Below are 24,723 nucleotides of genomic sequence, written 5' to 3'. Positions count from 1 at the left end.
TCCTTAGGCTACATGACATCTATATAAGGGTGCCATGACAACCGGCATATCCCTACATAACGGTTCCTAAATGCTCATCACGCAAGCATCATGTCACTAAGGCTACGTTCACCTTACCAGGTTGAAGTGGCACAAATCCGGTTTTTGTCCTGTGTGGACACAAATTGGATCTTTTCAAATCCGACTTGGTCCTAGATAGGATACGTATCCGATTTGTATCCATGCGACCTTAAGGTGAAACTCAGATCGGAATTCATGCGCCAGCATTCAGAGCTACTCTGGCAGCAGCGCCGAACAGACGTTAAAGCCTGTAAACGGTGAAAAAGCAGCTCATCTCAACTTTTCCTCCTCCGTCTGGCTCTAATAATGAAGCTGAGAGCTGATCAGAGTTAATGATCTTCTCAGCGAAGCTCGTCCTGCTCGTTAGTTTGTGCTGATGATGCAGTGATTCGGTCACGTGATTCGTTGCGGAGTAGTATGAGGGCATGAGGGTCATTTCAGGAGCCGGTTCGTTCATATTAATGACCGATTTGAGTCACTGACCTAAACGAGTGTGAACCATCAAGTAAGAGAGGTCGGATGTAAACAACAAGGCTTGTAATGTGGACGTGGAAAAGGCTACTTTAGTTGACTTTGATCAAATTTTCAAACTTTTGATCAAACTTTGGCCAATTTAAGCTTTATAGCAAATGACCGATTAAACAGTTATTGGGGGGGGCAGTCATGGGAAGTCGTGGGCTGGAGGTTAGGGAACCAGCCTTGTGTCCAGAATGTCACCGTTTCAATCCCCTGAGCTGACAGACTGAGGTGTCCTTGAGCAAGACACCTAACCCAACACCTAACAGTGTGATCACTGCCCCCTAGTGTTTCACTGCACGGACGGGTTAAACGCGGGGGTGAAATTTTCCCGCTGTGGGACTAAAAAAGGTCACTTAATCTATGTAGGGCTGTGTCAGTCATCATGATGAGCTTCTGTAGGTGTCATGTAGCCTTATGAACAGCTCCTCACAGTAAAGTGCTACCGAGGAGATATTTGGTCTCATATATTGACATTCTGAGTCCACAAACTCGCCCGTGCACCAAATTCTGTTTCTATATCTGGTTCTGTATCTTTGTGATGATCAAGGGCAGAAATCCAGTTCAAACACTTCCTAAATCTGTAGAGCCACCCTTTCCTTTCCATCTCATCTCGAAGTCCTATGAGACTCACATGCAGAGTTATGAGCCTATGAAGAGGGGCTGAGATACACATGAATTCGTGTGTCCGTCTACATTCTGTGTGAAACTGACTAACGGACACTCAGGAAATCACGGAGGACTGACCGTCACGCCGGAAACCCTTCATTCTTCATTCAGTCCACATCGGAGACTCGTGTGAAACGGCGTGCAGAGTTTACAGCTGCTGAAGTTGGTTTTGGAAAGTAGTGATGAAGATTACGGAGCATTTAGATATGAAACATATGAGGACTTTAAAAGCCATCAGATCTCAGAGGGGTCATTTAATGAAAAGCTGTCCATACTGACAGGACATGGACTTCATTACATAACCATGTGATTGATTATGCATTACTAAATATATTATCATAAGTAAAGGCTTTTAATGAGAAGATTAAAGGGTCCTCGACTCGGACTCGAACCTCAGAGACTCCAGGCTCGACTCGGACTCGAACCCCAAAGACTCCAGGCTCGACTCGGACTCGAACCTCAGAGACTCCAGGCTCGACTCGGACTCGAACCCCAAAGACTCCAGGCTCGACTCGGACTCGAACCTCAAAGACTCCAGGCTCGACTCGGACCCCAGAGACTCCAGGCTCGACTCGGACCCCAAAGACTCCAGGCTCGACTCAGACTCGAACCCCTCAGACTCACAGCCCAGAGACTCCAGACTCCACTCTGACAGGAACCTCAGAGACTCCAGACTCAACTCTGACTCGAACCTCAGAGACTCCAGGCTCAACTCTGACTCGAACCTCAGAGAGTCCAGGCTCAACTCTGACTCGAACCTCAGAGAGTCCAGGCTCAACTCTGACTCGAACCTCAGAGAGTCCAGGCTCAACTCTGACTCGAACCTCAGAGACTCCAGAATCGACTCTGAGATGTGAGCCCAGGTTGAGTCTCTGAAGTTTAAATCAAAGATTCAAGACTCTACTCAGAACCTCAACCTCAACACTCGACTCAAACTCGCACATCAAAAACCTCAGGAGCTCAAGTCTCGATTCGGACTTGAACCTCAGACACTCAAGACTCATTTACAAACATCAGCTTTGATGGCACTCCCTACCTTTGTCTAAGGGATAAAGAGAGGTTGGTCATGAACATGGTTAGGTCCAAGCAGGTACACGGAAAAGCTAGAAGGGAAAAAAATATATATATGTGTGTAAATTCTTGATTTTCAGGTGGACTTGCACTTCCACTCATGAGCTGTCGTATTCTGGAGATGCTTACCAGCCGCGACTGACAGTCGCCCTGTGTGATTTACATTTCAGAGAGAAATGATTTCTGAATTACATCACAGCCCATCAGCTACATCTCACGCTCAAACGCAGATTTTTATCACATTAGCGCGAAGGCACGAGAGATTAGACACTTCAAAGAACTTAAGTGATTTCGGTGAGCGCTGATTAACTCTCTCTCCCACCTGCCTCCTCGCAGCTCACTGCACCCCACCCCCTGCACAGACACGCAGAGGGATCGGACCCAAACAGCCCTGAGAGGTTAGGGGCTTCAAACAGCTCCATTAAAGCGGTAGTTCAGACTCGTTTACTGAGCCTTTTATTTACCTCTGATCTTAAAAAGCTTCAGTAGAAAAGTAAGACTCAACCCTGACTCGCACAGCGGAGACTCGAGACTCAACCCTGACTCGCACAGCGGAGACTCGAGACTCAACCCTGACTCGCACAGCGGAGACTCGAGACTCAACCCTGACTCGCACAGCGGAGACTCGAGACTCAACCCTGACTCGCACAGCGGAGACTCGAGACTCAACCCTGACTCGCACAGCGGAGACTCGAGACTCAACCCTGACTCGCACAGCGGAGACTCGAGACTCAACCCTGACTCGCACAGCGGAGACTCGAGACTCAGCTCTGACTCGCACATCGGAGACTCGAGACTCAGCTCTGACTCGCACATCGGAGACTCGAGACTCAGCTCTGACTCGCACATCGGAGACTCGAGACTCAACTCTGACTCGCACATCGGAGACTCGAGACTCAGCTCTGACTCGCACATCAGAGACTCGGGACTCAGCTCTGACTCGCACATCAGAGACTCGAGACTCAGCTCTGACTCGCACATCGGAGACTCGAGACTCAACTCTGACTCGCACATCGGAGACTCGGGACTCAACTCTGACTCGCACATCGGAGACTCAAGACTCGCCTTGGACCCGCACCTCATTGACTCTACTCAGACTCACCTGGGACCCATGCTTCAGAGACTTGACTGACTTGCATCTCAAAGGTTCGTGCCTCAGAGATGCAAAGACAGCACACACACACACACACACACACACGTTACACAGAACACACACACACACACACGTTACACAGAACACACACACACAGACAAAACAACACACACCACACGACAGTACACACAAATGCACAAACACACACTACATACAAAATAGAGCATACACACTGCGCACACATGCAGAGACAGCACACACACACACACACACACACACACGTTACACAGAACACACAAACTAACACACACCCACACCCCCCCCCCCCCCCCCCCCCCCCCCAGCTGTGGTTTGAGCTCTAATGATCTAATCTGCTTCCTTCACTTCCTGTTTCCAGGCTCCGCCCCTTTGCCACATTCTAAAACTCCCAGAGGCATTGTGGGATTTCCCACCCACAAACACACACACACACACACAGACACAGACACACACACACACACACACACACAGAGACACACAGCCACAAACACACACACACACAGAGACACTCTACAGCCATATTTCCTCATATCACTCACGGCACACGTGGTGCTGCTCTGATGTCGTGTGAAACTCTGATTACCGGAAACGGGGAATATTTTTCTACATGAGCTCTAAATGTTGCAACAAACTGCAATTACTGATGCATATAAGCCACTTCCATCGCACCAATTACGCTGCTTAAAAATGGGGCAGTCGCTAAAAAATGCTATTATTTTGCTACATGTTGTGATTTTATTGATACATAGTGATTTTAGTGCTACATGATGTGATTTTATTGATACATGTTGTGATTTTAGTGCTACATGATGTGATTTTAGGGCTACATGATGTGATTTTATTGATACGTTGTGATTTTAGTGCTACATGATGTGATTTTATTGATACATGTTGTGATTTTAGTGCTACATGATGTGATTTTAGTGCTACATGATGTGATTTTATTGATACGTTGTGATTTTAGTGCTACATGATGTGATTTTATTGATACATAGTGATTTTAGTGCTACATGATGTGATTTTATTGATACATGTTGTGATTTTAGTGCTACATGATGTGATTTTAGTGCTACATGATGTGATTTTATTGATACATGTGATTTTAGTGCTACATGATGTGATTTTATTGATACATGTTGTGATTTTAGTGCTACATGATGTGATTTTAGTGCTACATGTTGTAACTATATTGCCATAAACTGCGATTATGTTGCTACATGTGTTGAACATATTACTAAATATTGCGATTATCCTGCCAAATAAAGCAAATACATTTCTGTGCTGATGTGACCCACAGCGATTATATCGTTTTATATATATATACACACACACATACATATACACATAAATATATATATATATATATATATATATATATATATATATACATATATATATATATATACACACACACACACACACATATATATACATATATATACACACATATATATATACACACACATATATACACACACACACATACATACATATACACATTATATATATATATATATATATATATATATATATATATATATATATATATATATATATATATATATATATATATACACACACGCTCAGGGCCCACAGTAATAACTAGCACTGTGGTTTCTGACGCTGTACGGCTTCTGTGTCTATAAACATGGAGAAATGGGACAAATGCAGAGAGAAATAGGGAGAAATGGAGAGAGAAACGAGAGAGAAATGGGAGAGAAACGGGGAGAGAAACGAGAGAGAAATGGGGAGAGAAACTAGAGAGAAATGGGGAGAGAAACTAGAGAGAAACGAGAGAGAAACGGGGAGAGAAATGGGAGAGAAACGAGAGAGAAATGGGAGAGAAATGGGGAGAGAAACGAGAGAGAAATGGGAGAGAAACGGGGAGAGAAACGAGGAGAGAAATGGGGGAGAAACGGGGAGAGAAATGGGAGAGAAATGGGAGAGAAATGGGGAGAGAAACGAGAGAGAAATAGGGAGAGAAACGATAGAGAAATAGGGAGAGAAATGGGAGAGAAACGGGGAGAGAAACGAGAGAGAAATGGAGCTGTTTGACCACAGGCTGATTAAATATGTATGAATGAAGTCTTTAATATGAAATGATCTGAATGTGAGTGAAAAGGGGATTTACAGTAAACTGACACTCCGAGTCACTAAGCACAATATTATATACACACACAGTCACACACACAATCACACACAATCACACAGTATCTCACAGTATCTCACAGAAGTGAGCGCACCCGTCACATTTCTGCAGATCTTTTATTCCATCTTTTCATGGAACGACACTGTAGAAATGAAACTGGGATAGAACTTCATGTCGACTCATGATAAGATAGAATATCTGCAGAAATGTGACGGGTGCGCTCACTTCTGTGACATCTCTCTCCCCCCTTTTCTTGTTTCATTACATTTTGTAATTTCCCTCTTGCTCCTCTCTTCTTTATGATCCAATTTCTAGCCCCAGCGTGACCCACACACACACACACACACACACACACACACACACACACACACACACACACACACACACACACCCCCTTCGGTTAGAGAGAATGAGTCGAGCAGAGCTGCTTCACGAGAAAATATATGAACAAAAAACCCTAAAATTAACTAGGAGTTATATATTTATAATAACACAAAGGGCTCAATAACTAAATACATCAGATATCTGAGTGGTCAGTGAGTCTCTCTCTCTCTCTCTTTATTCCACCCTCCATTCTTCTCAGGAGACTCACTTTCAGCTCCTCAAAGAACCTGCAGACACGCCTCCAAAGCTCAGTCTGAGAAGCTGGTGGATGATTTTCTGAAGTAATCAAACCCATTCAGTGGTGCTGAGGTCTGGACTCTGGGGTGGTCAGTCCATCATCCAGCTTCTTTGTTTGATGTGTCCGTCTCCTTTTCTCAGTGAGGTTCTTCTTGATCAGCTACACGTCCTTTCAGACCCACAGCGCTGAGTGGTCTTCTCACAGTGGAAGGATGGACAGAAACACCTGTGGATGTTTCCAGATCTGAAGCAGCTTGATGTTCTCCTCTCTCTCAGAGATCAAAGCTTTCAGTGCTGTTTATCTGATGGGGGCAGGTTTGGGGTCGACCAGCTCTTCCAGGTGGTTGTTAGGAGCCGTATTTCTCCAGCTCGTTTGGTCAACATCCTCCTTCCTTATGCAAGTGGATTACATCTAATGTCAGAAAAATGAAGAACGTAACGGCCGTTTGTCCGGACATTAAATAAACGAATGGTGACCGGTGGTCTCTGGTCTTTCGCACAGTAGTATATATACACATATACGTACAGACATCGCAGGTGTGTGTGGACATGGCTCCTCCGTTCTGCTAAAGTGCTCTCTGTGTGTGTGTGTGTGTGTGTGTGTGGAATTAAGCTCATTGTTCGTTCTGGGTCTTTAGCCGCTATTGTTTCAGCTCTTGCTGCAATGCCCCGCCAACATCCCATCCACCACCATTTCCAGCTCTACTCAATACTCCACACACTTATGTAAGCCTCTTATTTCCTCCATCAATGAGAACTAACCAGTGATCATGGGAATGTGTTGAAGGTCATGCCATAAACAAACAAATCACTTTCAAACAACAAATATTTGTACTACTAATGCCCCTGCTTGGGTGAAACGTTTACTCAAGAACAACACTGGACGACGAGTTGGAGACCACACGAGTACATATTCACTTCAACCAGCATCAATGGTCCTTCAAAGAACCAAAGTAGTTCACTTTACAGCATCGCACAAACACCTTCAGAGCCTTTATTTCACGAACTTGAAGAAAACGAAAAGAAAATCTGCAGACATTTCAAAATATTTCGCCGATTTCTTTAGAAATTCCAGCCTTATTCAGTGGTAAATACGTAAACGGACTGGTTTCGTGTGAAATGGAACCAGGTGTCTCATGACTTCCAACACAAATGCAGACCATTTTATTTACTCTCCAAAACCACCAGTGAACCTACACGTGTCGCCTGAGTTCATATGGAACGTTGATGATGGAAAAATAGTGATACATCTGAAATCAGAAGCTTTCTTTGGGGCCTATTTTGCCTTGAACGTATCCCTCCAAGGACTGTCAGGCCAAAATCTTCTCAAGACTATCATAAATCAGCATCTCCGTCATCAGGCAGTGAATTCAGAACCATTTCATGTAATAACTTGCCGTGAGGGAGCTTTTAGAGGGGGACGTCTGGTCCCCATCACCACCACTGCGAACAGTATCAGAATATACGGCGGTTCTCTTATTTTAATGAAATTCACATGTTGTAAATATTCCACGATGACATCATCTATTATTCAATTTAAAGCTTCATCTGCAGCCAGGAAGCTGTTCTTTCCATCTACATATATTAAACTGGCGCTTCAATTCTCTCTCTCAGATTTCCGCTGTTAACATTACGCAAGTGTATAATTCGTTCACATTAGTTTCACATTCTGTACGGACAAGTTTGATTCTGGCTTTTCCATCAGAACAGACTGAATGTCTTTTACTTAAACGCAAACGTGAAACGCGTTGAAAGCTTAAAATTTAATCTTCCCACACAGTTTCTCAGCTTGTGGCAATGAGCTAAGAGTCAGAAAAGACATAAAACAAGCAGTTCTAGCTATGAAAACCATGAGGTTCCTCCTAGGTTCCTTGTGGTGTTGATATCATGAACTTTCCACACAATTTCTCAGCTTGATTCAATGAGCTTCGGGTCCAAAAAATAAAAAAAAACTGAATATGATGCATAAAATCGGCAGTTCAAGCTGTTAAAACCAAGAGGATCCTCAAAAACCCAGACTTGTCAAATCCACCCCGACTCTCCAGCCTTCAGCCTAATGCTAACAGCTCACGTTGACCAAGTGACCGATTAAACACCAGAATCTAGCACCAATCACCATGAATTCCATCTCCTTGAGGAACATCTCGCCAGGCTTTAGAATGAGACCAAACTCACCAGAACCACAGCGTGGCCGTGGTGAAGAACTCTTGCAGTTCCCACGCTGCCGCCGCGGTACAGAATTGCCACGGTGACCACGGCGTCGCCGTGGAGATGAGGTTTCCATCTCGCTCATTCAAAGTCCAGCATTTCCACAATCAAACTTCTACAAACATCTACTAGAACTTTGCCCGATCTGACCAGGGTCCGTCAGTGGTCATTATCCCGCTCACACAGACTCATATGAAGTCCAGACGTCCAGAAGAAACGGTCACAGATCCCCAGCGGCTCTCATTCAAATGGCTAACGTTGCCTTTTGCTAATAACTGGGTGTGGGAGCAGAACAGCAGAAGCAGCCTTATCCTGGAGGAACGGGGGGGCCAAAGCTCACCCTTCCTGCCCCCACCCGTCCAGCTCGGCCCCTCAGAGTAAATGACCCACTTCACACTGACCCCTCCCCCAGGAAGCACATACCACTTCGGCCAGAAGAAAGACAGAGAGACAGACACACGGACTCAGAAACAGACAGATAATACATAAAAAACCTATTTAGTCACACTGGCTAATGAGCTACTCTGCATACAAGCAACTGTGAGGCACTCAAAGCTTTAATCCCACTGTAAAAGTTTCTTCTGTGCTCATTTCTAAAATGATGTACTGTTTTCAAGCAAGTATGATCCTTTATAAATGTTCTGAAGTTGAACTAAACACCTTATTGTACGGCTTCTGTAAAAAAACGGGAAAAATGCTGTAATAATACATCAAAACAACATCAGCTTTACTGTAGAACGAGGCCAGAAAAGTTCTTTAAACGATGATGATGATGACGATGTTAGTAAGCATTGGCCTGGCTGGCTAACACCAGCTATCCCACAGCAAGCTAGCCAACCTAGCACAGCCATATCAGTCATCATAGAGCAGAATTTCACTTACGTATTCGTTTTAGCTCGCGAGCATGTGATTAGCACTGCTACGATAATGCTAACGGGATTCTCTCTAGGGGTGTCATGTTAGCACCAAGCTAACAGTGGTGTACACTCACCTTCCCCATATTGACTAACACTATACATTTGGAGTTTAGCTGGTTAGATTTTTAGTTTTTTTAGTGAATTGTTTAGTAAACTCTTCAACTCGAAGTCTTTCGAGTGTTGATCAGTTTCTCGGTTTTAAAGATTTAACGTATCAGGAAACCAGCTGGAGTGACTATAAACACAAATCAAACAAGTCCATTCATCTCCAAATTATCGACGTTCGTCTTAAATCTCTCTCTTTGCCGTTTGAAAGCTACTAGCTGGGCGAGACAGTTGTCTGTGTTGCTATGGTGACCAGTCGTCTGCGCTGGTCTTCAGGGTTAAAGGGTGAATCAGCAGTTCTACATTAACTCCAGCGATTAAGACCATTTACTGTTAAACTGTGTTGAAGGATCAGCAGAGCTTTATTTTACTGTAAAGGAGGATCATTTTAGTTTTAATTCTGTTTGTGGGGTCGATACAGGGAAGTAACAGGGCAGAGCTGCATGGTGGCAACCCCTGGCTAAAATAACTGCAAAGTGAGGTGCAGCCTGAGGTCAGTTAGTCCAGTTTGTAGTGAGTAAAAAGAAGAATAAGTGGAAGGAAAAGCCAGTCTCTTGGGGTTAGCCATTAGCCTAGCATGGAGATTCAAAAGGCTCTGCATGTGCACTCTCAGCTAAAACCGTGAATGGCTGTAATATTTACCAAATTCCAGCAGCGTCTAATGTTGTCTTGCCTTTTCACCTACACAAAAATAAGATGGCTCTTCAAGGGTTCTTAAGCAAAAAACGGTTCTATATAGAAACACTCAAAAAAAACCCTTTGCATGATTAAATTGATCTTTGCATTGTGAAAGGGTTCTTTACATTAACGGAGAACGTGTTGTTTATGGTTTCATGGTCGAGCAGCTGCATCCAAGCCTTACATCACCAAGCGCAATGCAAAGCATGGAATGCAGTGGTGTAAAGCGCCGCCACTGGACTCTAGAGCAGTGGAGACGTGTTCTCTGGTGTGACCAATCGCGCTTCTCCATCTGGGCATCCGATGGATGAGTCTGGGTTTGGCGGTTGCCAGGAGACGGTACTTGTCTGACTGCATTGTGCTGAGTGTAAAGTTTGGTGGAGGGGGGATCATGGTGTGGGGGTGTTTTTCAGGAGTTGGTCTCGGCTCCTTAGTTCCAGTGAAAGGAACTCTTAAAGCTTCAGCACCAAGAGATTCTGGACCATTTCAAGCTCCCAACTTTGTGGGAACAGTTTGGGGACGGCCCCTTCCTGTTCCAACATGACTGCGCATCAGTGCACAAAGAAGGTCCATAAAGACGTGGATGAGCCAGTTTTTTGTGGAAGAACTTGACTGGCCTGCACAGAGTCCTGACCTCAACCCCATAGAACACCTTTGGGATGAATTAGAGCGGAGACTGTGAGCCAGGCCTACTCGTCCAACATCAGTGTCTGACCTCACAAATGTGCTTCTGGAAGAACGGTCAAAAATTCCCATTAACACTCCTAACCCTTGTGGAAAGCCTTCCCAGAAGAGCTGAAGCTGTTATAGCTGCAAAGGGTGAGCTGACATCATGTTAAACCCTATGGATTAAGAATGGGACGTCACTCAAGCTCATGTGTGTGTGAAGCCAGACGAGCGAATACTTTTGGCAGTACAGTGTATATTAGGCCAACAACAGACTTAACACACAACAATATACGAATAATAAAATAACATCAAAACTGTGTTTTGTTCTGAAACGCACGTTTGTCCATTATTGGTTAGCTACATCAGCCGCCCAGCACCAGGGCTAAAACTAAAGCAAACGTCAGACACCGACTGAGGGAGCTGGGCCAGACCTCCACTGTATGTTGTCAGCGGTGTTGGACCGGAACATCAACATCGTTCAAATAATTCCTGACCCCTTATCGCAGCTGATGAGCAATACACTGCGGTCAATCAGATCTGGCCATTTTCCTCTCTGCAGGACATCAGACAGCACTGGAATTAATAACGTTGTCTTTGGCTGATGGTCAAAAAAAGCTGGAATGACTTCATTGAGAGGAAAGAGGTGCAAATCATTAACCTGCCACTATTCAGAGCATCAGAATTAGCATTCGGGAATGTTTAATGAGTGTGTGGGCAGCTTACGGGGATTAATGACCGCTCAGTCTTGACATCTATGTATGTTAATATGTTATATAAATATAAATGAAGAGTAATTGTTCCACTGAAGTAAAATAGTCTTCTGTGGAACAAAGTGCTTCTAAAGTTTACCCAAACTAACCTGAGGCTCATCTGAATGACCAGTGATGATTCACAAAATTGATGCACCGGTCAGTTCCAGCTAAGGGCAGGACTGGAGTTATAATCACACTTATTTCCTCTGCTGAGTAAAACCCTTTAGAACTGACTGGAACCATTTCCACTGAATAAACTGTGTCTGGCTGCCCTTTAGAGTCCCAGATGACACTTCAGTAGAAGCTCAATGATGCCAACAGAGCAGCTCTTCTGCGGAGACGGACATTGATCAAAAGTTTGGGTTCACTGCCTTCTTTTAAACTTTATGATTATATTTTCATTACATGGCGATTTCAGGGCTGTGTGATATAATGTGTATATAAATATATAATACATTTATTACCTTTATTAATATTTAGATTATTACTTATCCTTCAGACGAAAGCAATTAAGCCCAGTTTACTCAGCCTACAGAAGCTTAGCCCAGTTTACTCATCTATAGCAGTTTAGCCCAGTTTACTCAGCCTACAGCAGTTCAGCCCAGTTTATTCACCCTACAGCGCTTTAGCCCAGTTTATTCAGCCTACGGCGCTTTAGCCCAGTTTACTCAGCCTACAGAAGCTTAGCCCAGTTTACTCAGCCTACAGAAGCTTAGCCCAGTTTACTCAGCCTACAGAAGCTTAGCCCAGTTTACTCATCTATAGCAGTTTAGCCCAGTTTATTCAGCCTACAGCGCTTTAGCCCAGTTTATTCAGCCTACAGCGCTTTAGCCCAGTTTATTCAGCCTACAGCGCTTTAGCCCAGTTTATTCAGCCTACAGCGCTTTAGCCCAGTTTACTCAGCCTACAGCGCTTTAGCCCAGTTTACTCAGCCTACGGCAGTTTAGCCCAGTTTATTCAGCCTACAGCGCTTTAGCCCAGTTTATTCAGCCTACAGCGCTTTAGCCCAGTTTACTCAGCCTACAGCAGTTTAGCCCAGTTTACTCAGCCTACAGCAGTTTAGCCCAGTTTACTCAGCCTACAGCAGTTTAGCCCAGTTTACTCAGCCTACAGCGGTTTAGCCCAGTTTACTCAGCCTACAGCAGTTTAGCCCAGTTTACTCAGCCTACAGCAGTTTAGCCCAGTTTACTCAGCCTACAGCAGTTTAGCCCAGTTTACTCAGCCTACAGCAGTTTAGCCCAGTTTACTCAGCCTACAGCAGTTTAGCCCAGTTTACTCAGCCTACAGCAGTTTAGCCCAGTTTACTCAGCCTACAGCAGTTTAGCCCAGTTTACTCAGCCTACAGCAGTTTAACCCAGTTTATTCAGCCTACAGCAGTTTAGCCCAGTTTATTCAGCCTACAGCAGTTCAGCCCAGTTTACTCAGCCTACAGCGGTTTAGCCCAGTTTATTCAGCCTACAGCAGTTCAGCCCAGTTTATTCAGCCTACAGCGCTTTAGCCCAGTTTACTCAGCCTACAGCAGTTTAGCCCAGTTTACTCAGCCTACAGCTGTTTAGCCCAGTTTACTCAGCCTACAGCTGTTTAGCCCAGTTTACTCAGCCTACAGCTGTTTAGCCCAGTTTACTCAGCCTACAGCTGTTTAGCCCAGTTTACTCAGCCTACAGCTGTTTAGCCCAGTTTACTCAGCCTACAGCTGTTTAGCCCAGTTTACTCAGCCTACAGCTGTTTAGCCCAGTTTACTCAGCCTACAGCAGTTCAGCCCAGTTTATTCAGCCTACAGCAGTTTAGCCCCATCTATTTAATAAAGCACACTTCAGACACCACACATGTACAAGCTGATCAACCTTATTTGGGTTAAGAGAGAAAGCTGGGCTACACTGAGTTTTTAGAGATAAAGATTTCTTGTCTCTAACGCTGATTCTGATGAATTCCGTCAGTCATTACATAATCAGAAACAAATAAATAAATAATGCTGTTATTATAGCAGTGAGTCAAGTGCTTATCTGATCTGTCTGATAGGATCAGTGGCAGGATAGACAGACGATAAATAAACAGAGAGAGAGAGAGAGAGAGAGAGAGAGAGAGAGAGAGAGAGAGAGAGAGAGAGTAATTAAATTATGTAATTAAACCCATGCTCTTGTCTGGCAGTGAAGTATGGGGATCAATCATTTATCAAAAAGACACATTAAGGGACACGACGCCCACAGAAAAGTTTCATTTAAAATTTTGTTTTTAAAATCTTAACTACATCGCAATGCAGCTAATCTGGTGTGCAGAGCAGAGCAGGGCAAGTTTCCTCTCTCCCTTCCCGTGATAAAACAAGCTTTAAACTTCCACCACCACCTCTCACAGGCACATCCAGAGCTCTACCACCACACAGCGCACCCCAGCAACCACACACACCCAGAGACAGACCCCCTCAGACCCCTCACAGTCAAACATCACCTTCAAACCACAGCCCAGTCCACCCTCTCACCAACACACACCACAGCCCAGTCCACCCTCTCACCAACACACACCACAGCCCAGTCCACCCTCTCACCTTCACACACCACAGCCCAGTCCACCATCACACACCACAGCCCAGTCCACCATCACACACACCACAGCCCAGTCCACCCTCTCACCTTCACACACACCACAGCCCAGTCCACCCTCTCACCTTCACACACACCACAGCCCAGTCCACCCTCTCACCTTCACACACACCACAGCCCAGTCCACCCTCTCACCTTCACACACACCACAGCCCAGTCCACCCTCTCACCTTCACACACACCACAGCCCAGTCCACCCTCTCACCTTCACACACACCACAGCCCAGTCCACCCTCTCACCTTCACACACACCACAGCCCAGTCCACCCTCTCACCTTCACACACACCACAGCCCAGTCCACCCTCTCACCTTCACACACACCACAGCCCAGTCCACCCTCTCACCTTCACACACACCACAGCCCAGTCCACCCTCTCACCTTCACACACCACAGCCCAGTCCACCTTCTCACCTTCACACACCACAGCCCAGTCCACCCTCTCACCAACACACACCACAGCCCAGTCCACCCTCTCACCAACACACACCACAGCCCAGTCCACCCTCTCACCAACACACACCACAGCCCAGTCCACCCTCTCACCTTCACACACCACAGCCCAGTCCACCCTCTCACCTTCACACACCACAGCCCAGTCCACCCTCTCACCATCACACACCACAGCCCAGTCCACCCTCTCACCAACACACACCACAGCCCAGTCCACCCTCTCACCAACACACACCACAGCCCAGTCCACCATCACACACCACAGCCCAGTCCACCATCACACACCACAGCCCAGTCCACCCTCTCACCAACACACACCACAGCCCAGTCCACCCTCTCACCAACACACACCACAGCCCAGTCCACCCTCTCACCTTCACACACCACAGCCCAGTCCACCATCACACACCACAGCCCAGTCCACCATCACACACCACAGCCCAGTCCACCCTCTCACCAACACACACCACAGCCCAGTCCACCCTCTCACCAACACACACCACAGCCCAGTCCACCCTCTCACCTTCACACACACCACAGCCCAGTCCACCCTCTCACCTTCACACACACCACAGCCCAGTCCACCCTCTCACCTTCACACACACCACAGCCCAGTCCACCCTCTCACCTTCACACACACCACAGCCCAGTCCACCCTCTCACCTTCACACACACCACAGCCCAGTCCACCCTCTCACCTTCACACACACCACAGCCCAGTCCACCCTCTCACCATCACACACACCACAGCCCAGTCCACCCTCTCACCTTCACACACACCACAGCCCAGTCCACCCTCTCACCTTCACACACACCACAGCCCAGTCCACCCTCTCACCTTCACACACACCACAGCCCAGTCCACCCTCTCACCTTCACACACACCACAGCCCAGTCCACCCTCTCACCTTCACACACACCACAGCCCAGTCCACCCTCTCACCTTCACACACACCACAGCCCAGTCCACCCTCTCACCTTCACACACACCACAGCCCAGTCCACCCTCTCACCTTCACACACACCACAGCCCAGTCCACCCTCTCACCTTCACACACACCACAGCCCAGTCCACCCTCTCACCTTCACACACACCACAGCCCAGTCCACCCTCTCACCTTCACACACACCACAGCCCAGTCCACCCTCTCACCTTCACACACACCACAGCCCAGTCCACCCTCTCACCTTCACACACACCACAGCCCAGTCCACCCTCTCACCTTCACACACACCACAGCCCAGTCCACCCTCTCACCATCACACACCACAGCCCAGTCCATCACACACCACAGCCCAGTCCACCCTCTCACCAACACACACCACAGCCAGGTCCACCTTCTCACCTTCACACACCACAGCCCAGTCCACCCTCTCACCATCACACACCACAGCCCAGTCCACCCTCTCACCAACACACACCACAGCCCAGTCCACCCTCTCACCAACACACACCACAGCCCAGTCCACCCTCTCACCTTCACACACCACAGCCCAGTCCACCCTCACCTTCACACACCACAGCCCAGTCCACCCTCTCACCGCCACACACCACAGCCCAGTCCACCCTCTCACCGCCACACACCACAGCCCAGTCCACCCTCTCACCGCCACACACCACAGCCCAGTCCACCCTCTCACCGCCACACACCACAGCCCAGTCCACCCTCTCACCAACACACACCACAGCCCAGTCCACCCTCTCACCACACACCACAGCCCAGTCCAGCCTGTCACCATCACACACCACAGCCCAGTCCACCCTCTCACCAACACACACCACAGCCCAGTCCACCCTCTCACCATCACACACCACAGCCCAGTCCACCCTCTCACCAACACACACCACAGCCCAGTCCACCCTCTCACTATCAGAGAGAAAGAGGGAGAGCAAGAGAGAGCGAGAGAAAAAGAGTGAGAAAGAGAAAGAGAGAGAATGACAGAGAGGAAGAGAGACAGAAAGAGAAAGAGAGAGAAATAGAGAGAGAAGAGAGAGAGAGAGAGAAAGAGAGAGAGAGAGAAGAGATGTGGCATTTCCTGTTTCTGTCTGTATGTCTGATCCCGACTGGATCAAAGTTCAGTCCCTGTTTAGTCACTTCCTGTTTCCCTGAGCATGTGAGGAGGATTGTGGGTAAAACCCCAGGGGTCAGAGCGAGCGAGGGAAGAGGAAAGGAGTGGAGCGGACGAGCGGGACGGCGCAGGAAACAAAACAGATCAGACAAACGAGCGCAGGGGGCGGGGCCTCTTATACACATCACTTCAGAAACTGCAATCAGATTAAACAGCCTGACCATCACTGATCGCTGATTACAGAGAGAGAGAGAGAGAGAGAGAGAGAGAGAGAGAGAGAGAGAGAGAGAGAGAGAGAGGGGCCCTGAGGTGCTCAAAAACTCCAGCAGCACTGCTGTGTCTGATCCTCTCGTACCAGCACAACACACAGTAACACACCACCATCTCGTCAGTGTTACTGCAGTGCTGAGAATGACCCACCACCCAAACAGTACCTGCTCTGTGAGGGTCCATGGGGGTCCTGACCACTGAAGAACAGGGTAACAGAGTATCAGAGAAACAGATGGACTACAGTCTGTAACTGTAGAACTACAGAGTGGAACTATACAGTAAGTGGAGCTGATAAAGTGGATGGTGAGGGTAGAAACAAGGAGGTGGTCAGAACGTTTTGCCTGATCAGTGGGATCAGAAATTTTAGGAAATAGTTTTTTTCTACACCAGATCTGGAGACTTAAAATCAAATTCCATACTTTTCCACACTGCGCAGGCACCCTGGTGTGAGCCTAACTGAGCTAATCAGAAAGCCGTGCAAACTTTTAATGCTGAACGTTCCGAGTCGTCTGAGGACGCGGCTAAACGCTGCTTTAGAGCCGTGAAGTTCTGAAACATTACGTTTTACTGCCCCGGCTCAGGAACAGCTTTGATGCTCTTTCTCGGGGCATGAAAACTGGAACGCACCGGGTCTCGAGCCAGAGTTACAAGAACAGCTGTTACTGAAATGCCAGAACCTCCCACCCCGCCCCCACCCTGGCAGCTGTTTCTGAAATAGAGGCTGTGATTGTGTTTCGTTTTCAGCATCAACTAACAAGTTCTAACAGGTTCACTTGAAAGAACCTGAGCGAGAGCAAAGACACAGTTCAGACACGCAGCGGCTGCCAAGAGTGTTTACTTTCACTTTCTCACACTAGAGGCAGCTTCAGGTTCATGAGGCCGTGAGGCGCCTTTAAACTGCGAGTTTGGCCGTTTAAGATCAGGTTAAAACTAGTTCAAATGCTTCTGACCAACATCTGATGAGTCACTTTTTACAGTGAAGATCAATTTTCATTTCCTCGCTCAAGATTTCATAGTTTTTTTTTTAATTCTAAAGCCATAAAATCAAATAATTTTTAAAAAAATTGTTTTTTTTTTATTCTGAGGTGAAAATTCAACTTTAATTTTTTCAATCACCAGTCAAGATTTCATTCCTGTTTTCAGTTCAGAAGTCAAGATTAGATTTTTTACAATAATATCAATAACAATAGTAACAATAGTAATAGTAGTAGTAATAATAATAATAATAATAATAGTTTTCATTTATATAGCACTTTCCATTATGGTGGCAGCTCAAAGGGCTTTACAGACAGGTGATAAAGCTCAAAGGTAATACAACAAAATAGAATTATTACTTTAGAATCATAAGAAAATGACATCAGATTAAAAGTTAAAAACCAAGAGTTGAGGTTTTTTAGCGTAAAAAATGCGTTTTCAGTTGTTTATTAAAAGTGAGCTCTGAGCTTGACCGTCTAATAAAACTGAACTGAGCTCCACAGTTTAGAAGCAGAATAACATCCATCCATCCATTTTCTAAGCCGCTTCTCTGTCAGGGTCGAGGGGGGATGCTGGAGCTGATCCCAGCGGTCATTGGGCGGAAGGCAGGATACACCCTGGACAGGTCGCCAGTCCATCGCAGGGCAGACAGACAGACACTCACACCCAGGGGCAATTTAGCACGTCCAATTGGCCTGACTGCACGTCTTTGGACTGTGGGAGGAAACCAGAGAACCCGGAGGAACCCCACACAGACACGGGGAGAACATGCAAACTCCACACAGAGAGGACCCTGATCACCCAGCCCAGGCTCTCCTTGCTGTGAGGCGACAGTGCTACCCACCATGCCACCGTGCCGCCCAGCAGAATAACAGAAAGAGTCTATTTATGTTTTCTGTATTTTACAGAAGATTTTCTGAATTTTTACAGCAGGTCAGTAACTGCAGATGTAACATCTTAAACAGACAGACATTCTGTGATGTAAGCGGTGCTTCAAGGTCACTTAGAGCCTTAAAAACTAGTAGCAGAACGTTAACCTCTATCCTGAAATGGTTCTTCAGATGACAGAGAATGTGCTGTTCTACACAGCACCAAAAACGTTCTGCTACTGTTGTAAACAACAGAAAAACCCTTTTCATTGCTATATAGAACCATATACAACATATTCTCCACCAATCAGAACTGTTTTACGCAAAAAAACATTTAAGCATGCAAATGGATCTACATAGAACCGTTCTTACTAAAGAACCTTTGCGAAACTTCCTTAAGAGTGCACAATCCTAACAAAATGGAATAATGATACAAGCTGCCAGTGCAGCTCTTTTAACCTCTTAAGCTCCTTGAGACCACTGGTGGTTCCAAACCGCTCTCCGTCATCTTCTTCATAACGTTCATACTCCATAAGCTCCATTCAGAAGCTGGGCGTCATGTGAGGCTGTAGCTCTTCTCTCCAGTCTAATAGACGGTGATGTCATTTTAAACCCTTATAATAAAAGAAGCTGAACTCAGTTTGTTTTTCTACTGAAAGTCGCCCCGTTTTTCCCCAAATCTGGGCTCTAAACTATAAACAGACGGCGTCTCTTCAGTGATCTGCTCTGGAAACATCACTTTTAGAGAATAACACAAAGAGCGTTGGAGATTTTTGGCTTTCAGCAGTAAATCGTGAGCGTGTAGTGATATGTGGAGATCATAAAACACATTCTGTTCATCTGAGGGGAAATTTTACAATAAATGAGTAAATAAATAAAGTAAAAATGGACATTTATTTCATGCAGTTACTGAAAAATTTGCCTTACGATTTGGTCACGAAAATTTAGATGGACAAATCAAAATATACCCCAGAGCATAAGAGGTTAAAGTGGGATTGATCTGTTTTGTTTTGGTCAAGCATCAATTTGGTTGAATTCGGATCAGAAGTTCAATTTCAATTGTTTTTCAGTATTTTGTGTGTTTAAAACATGTTGGTTCTCAGTTATATGGTCACTTTTCCGCCCAGCAGTAGCTGTAATGTGGCCGTTCACTCAGCTACTCTTCACTTTTTAGTTTTATTCTTATTATTATAATAATTATTATTATTTTATTCGGATTCTGGCTCTGCTGAGAAGCCGCTGCGCTGGGTATATTCCTCCCTCTTCCGTGGTGTGAGATTCTGCTGGGTTTTGACATGTTTTTTATCTGATAGACTGCACAGAACTTGAAAACCTCGCTGGGTCTCCATGGGGACCGCCAGGCTGTGTCAGACTTCTGGGTAAAACAGGATGACCTGTCATTACGTTCAGAGAAAGCGTGAAAGCCAGAGAGGCAGATGGACGAGCGAGACACTGGGAGACCTTTTTTCCCCCTCCAAAGATAAAGTTTCTGGCTGGTATAACTTTCTCACTACTGACAGCAAAAAATAGACACATTAATAAAAAAAAATCCCACATAAATTCACCTTCAATCTACAAACACTGCCAGCAAACCAGGCTTTAATAACAATCTCAACAGACCCAGCAAGGCTGAAATACCTCTATGTATCATTACATATTAGTGAGTGAATCTCAAATTTTAACCGTATTAAAAATCATTTTGTCTGCGCTGTATGCCTTTCACTCTAGCTATGAAGGGAAAAGCAGGAGAGGCAGCTAGTTTTAGTTACCTTAGTTAAACAGCAAGCTATTTCCATTTATCAGACATAGAGGGCATAAGCCGTTTTAAGTTTAATGATGTTCATTATATTGAGCTGGCAGAGTTTACAGCGTTGTCTAAACCAAGGCCCAATCCCATTTCACCCCTTGCCCCTAACACTTAGCCTTACCACTCCGTTTTGTGCCATCACGTCTGGTGTAGGGTGTCCCGATTGTTGTTGAGATGGAGGGGTAGGGGTGTCCCGATTCCCGTTGAGATGGAGGGGTAGGGGTGTCCCGATTGTTGCTGAGATGGAGGGGTAGGGGTGTCCAGATTGCTGTTGAGATGGAGGGGTAGGGGTGTCCAGATTGTTGCTGAGATGGAGGGGTAGGGGTGTCCAAGATTGCTGTTGAGATGGAGGGGTAGGGGTGTCCAAGATTGCTGTTGAGATGGAGGGGTAGGGGTGTCCCGATTGTTGTTGAGATGGAGGGGTGTCCCTACTGTTGTTGAGATGGAGGGGTAGGGGTGTCCCAATTACTGTTGTTGAGATGGAGGGGTAGGGGTGTCCCAATTACTGTTGTTGAGATGGAGGGGTAGGGGTGTCCCAATTACTGTTGAGATGGAAGGGTAGGGGTGTCCCAATTACTGTTGAGATGGAGGGGTAGGGGTGTCCCGATTGTTGTTGAGATGGAGGGGTAGGGGTGTCCCGATTGTTGTTGAGATGGAGGGGTGTCCCAATTACTGTTGTTGAGATGGAGGGGTAGGGGTGTCCCAATTACTGTTGTTGAGATGGAGGGGTAGGGGTGTCCCAATTACTGTTGTTGAGATGGAGGGGTAGGGGTGTCCCAATTACTGTTGAGATGGATGGGTAGGGGTGTCCCGATTGTTGTTGAGATGGAGGGGTAGGGGTGTCCCGATTGTTGTTGAGATGGAGGGGTAGGGGTGTCCCGATTGTTGTTGAGATGGAGGGGTAGGGGTGTCCCGATTGTTGTTGAGATGGAGGGGTAGGGGTGTCCCGATTGTTGTTGAGATGGAGGGGTAGGGGTGTCCCGATTGTTGTTGAGATGGAGGGGTAGGGGTGTCCCGATTGTTGCTGAGATGGAGGGGTAGGGGTGTCCCGATTGTTGCTGAGATGGAGGGGTAGGGGTGTCCCGATTGTTGCTGAGATGGAGGGGTAGGGGTGTCCCGATTGTTGCTGAGATGGAGGGGTAGGGGTGTCCCGATTGTTGCTGAGATGGAGGGGTAGGGGTGTCCCGATTGTTGCTGAGATGGAGGGGTAGGGGTGTCCAAGATTGCTGTTGAGATGGAGGGGTAGGGGTGTCCCGATTGTTGTTGAGATGGAAGGGTAGGGGTGTCCCAATTGTTGAGATGGAAGGGTAGGGGTGTCCCAATTGTTGAGATGGAAGGGTAGGGGTGTCCCAATTGTTGTTGAGATGGAAGGGTAGGGGTGTCCCTACTGTTGTTGAGATGGAGGGGTAGGGGTGTCCCAATTACTGTTGTTGAGATGGAGGGGTAGGGGTGTCCCAATTACTGTTGAGATGGAAGGGTTGGGGTGTCCCGATTGTTGTTGAGATGGAGGGTAGGGGTGTCCCGATTGTTGTTGAGATGGAGGGGTAGGGGTGTCCCGATTGCTGTTGAGATGGAGGGGTAGGGGTGTCCCGATTGTTGCTGAGATGGAGGGGTAGGGCTGTCCAAGATTGCTGTTGAGATGGAGGGGTAGGGGTGTCCCGATTGTTGTTGAGATGGAAGGGTAGGGGTGTCCCGATTGTTGCTGAGATGGAGGGGTAGGGGTGTCCAAGATTGCTGTTGAGATGGAGGGGTAGGGGTGTCCCGATTGTTGTTGAGATGGAAGGGTAGGGGTGTCCCGATTGTTGTTGAGATGGAAGGGTAGGGGTGTCCCGATTGTTGTTGAGATGGAGGGGTTGGGGTGTCCCGATTTTTTTCAGATGGAGGGGTAGGGGTGTCCCCTAGGGGTTTCCTTCATAACACACATAAAATTCGCCATTAATACACCGATGTCTCGGTCACTACCAGGCGAAATTTCCCATTCCACCTTAAATGGTTACGCAGCAGTTACGTCTGGTACGCGAGGTTGCCTCACCATTTAAGATCATGAAACTGGCGAAGTTCAGCTTCATATCACCGAATAATTCTTGGTGGCGATAATAAATCAATTGCCCCCTCTTTGAAGGCGCATGATGCCCTAAATGTATTTAAGCAGTGAGGAGCTGAACTTTCCCCTCCTCTGCTGTCGCTGCAGGCCGGCAGGGTCGCCTACAGAGCGGCACTAGGAGCTGTTAATGAAGTGATGTAGTTTTTTGTTTGTGCTCTTTTTTATTCAGTGACTCGTTTCATTGACTGATGCGTAAAACTGAAGTTGTGAATGAATCGAGCGCCTACGCTTTTCAGTCTCCTTCAGATAAACGGCAAATGTTAGTGTGATGTACCATTACTGCTGTAGTCTGGAGACAAAGCAGGAAAACACATCCTGATTATTTTTCCAGGCTATTTTAAATACGATTCACCTGTCCTGTCACATGACACACAAGGGAGATGACCACAGTTGGAGGCGGCGTATTGGAAATGGCCAGAAAACCTCGTCTCGTCTGTTTACGTCAAAGTCGCTGAAGAAAACTTGATGACGTATCCGGTTCTTGAAGGGTCGTCCCATTTCATAAGGGGGAAGATTTCAACCACCACCTCGTGTAACTCAGTTTCGAGAAGGAGGGTTACACTTGAAAACAAGGGGTAGGGGTAAAAATAAGAAATGGGATTGGGCCTTAGTGAATACGGAGAGTGAAAGCTGTGAGTTTGAGGAAAATCTTTAAATAAATGTTCACACTTTTCCTACAGCAGCTTTATAATCTTTATTCTCAGCTCAAACCTTATGATACCACAGCCCCCGCAGTCACGTAACACAGACTTGATTCTTCACAGCGTTTCAGGACGACATCAGTTTCACCTTTCAAAACCTGAAAGGCATCGAACAGCCTTCAGGCGGGAAATGAGACTCGAGGCCTTGGAAAGTCCATCCAGCATCTTTTTATATTTCCAAATGTCACAACAAAGCCAACTCCGGCTGTTTGACAGAGAAATTAATACACCTCCTGCCAGACACCGTCAGATACAAACAACAGGCCTAACATCATGATCACCTCCGTGTTTCTGCCCTCACTGTCCACTTAATCAGCTCCACTTACTGTATAGCTGCACTCTGTAGTTCTACAGTTACAGACTGTAGTCCATCTGTTTCTCTGATACTCTGTTACCCTGTTCTTCAGTGGGCAGGACCCCCATGGACCCTCACAGAAGGACTAGAGGATAACCAACACAAACTGTGCAGCAGATGAGCTGTCGACTCTGACTTTACATCTACAAGGTGGACCGACAAGGTAGGAGTGTCTAATAGAGTGGACAGTGAGTGGACACAGTGTTTAAAAACTCCAGCAGCACTGCTGTGTCTGATCCACTCGTACCAGCACAACACACACTAACACACCACCAGCACATCAGTGTTACTGCAGTGCTGAGAATGACCCACCACCCAAATAGTACCTGCTCTGAGAGGGTCCATGGGGGTCCTGACCCCTGAGGAACAGGGTAAAAGGGCGCAAAGTGCACCTGTATAGTAAGTGGAGCTGAAAATGGACAATGAGCACAGAAACATTTGATTGAAGACGTAAACCTTCAGACACTAAACTCGTCAGTTAAAGGGGAAATTGAACATTCTGTAACTGAATGTCCAGCAGCACTGGACCCGCAGTGCCAGCGGGAGGAGAGCTCTCCGACATCACTTTAAAAATGTATTGTTAAACGCCACAGATAAAGCCACCCCCGCTGCTTCCACGCAGACAGACGGAGCAATTAAAGCTCACAAAAGTCATCAGACATTGAGGGAAAAGACAGATGGTGAGCTTTAACAAATCGTTGATTAGAGCCACCAGCAGGAAAACACACTCAGAAGCTCATTAGGCTAATCAGGGTCCGCACATAGAGACGGAATCCCAGAGACGCCGTCACAAACACAATGACTCGGACGCGGCTGGAAACCGTCATCGCCGGACATCTGAAGAGCAGCCAATTAGCATGTGGCTTTTATTCTAATTGAAGGCAAATGTGCAAACGACTTCCTGCCCGTCAATCCGACTCTAAACAGCAGCTTTCACTTCGGGCTGCAATCAGATGTCATTACTAATATTGGTAGA

The 24,723-nt window shown here is 46.6% G+C and overlaps 1 protein-coding gene across 5 annotated transcripts in view; it reads right to left on the bottom strand.

The window, feature by feature from the left end:
* stard8 (StAR-related lipid transfer (START) domain containing 8) overlaps window positions 1-24,723 on the bottom strand; it is a 99,160-nt gene that overhangs the window by 52,983 nt on the left and 21,454 nt on the right. The window contains exon 1 of one of the 5 annotated variants that reach the window (XM_037533672.1): window positions 20,709-20,803. The exons of 3 other annotated variants lie outside the window; for them this stretch is intronic. Coding sequence is in view for 1 of the 2 variants with exons in the window: in XM_017723703.2 (XP_017579192.1) it covers window positions 8,394-8,511 (118 nt within the window). In the remaining variant the exon portion in view is untranslated. Of the gene's footprint in view, window positions 1-8,393; window positions 8,690-20,708; window positions 20,804-24,723 lie in introns of those variants that run through there. One more of the 5 variants, XM_017723703.2, reaches the window with a different exon arrangement.

This window comes from Pygocentrus nattereri, chromosome 23 (assembly GCF_015220715.1).
Source record: "Pygocentrus nattereri isolate fPygNat1 chromosome 23, fPygNat1.pri, whole genome shotgun sequence".
NCBI classification, from domain to species: domain Eukaryota; kingdom Metazoa; phylum Chordata; class Actinopteri; order Characiformes; family Serrasalmidae; genus Pygocentrus; species Pygocentrus nattereri.
Note: the sequence above shows the minus strand (reverse complement) of the source record. Positions and strands in the feature narration are given on the sequence as shown.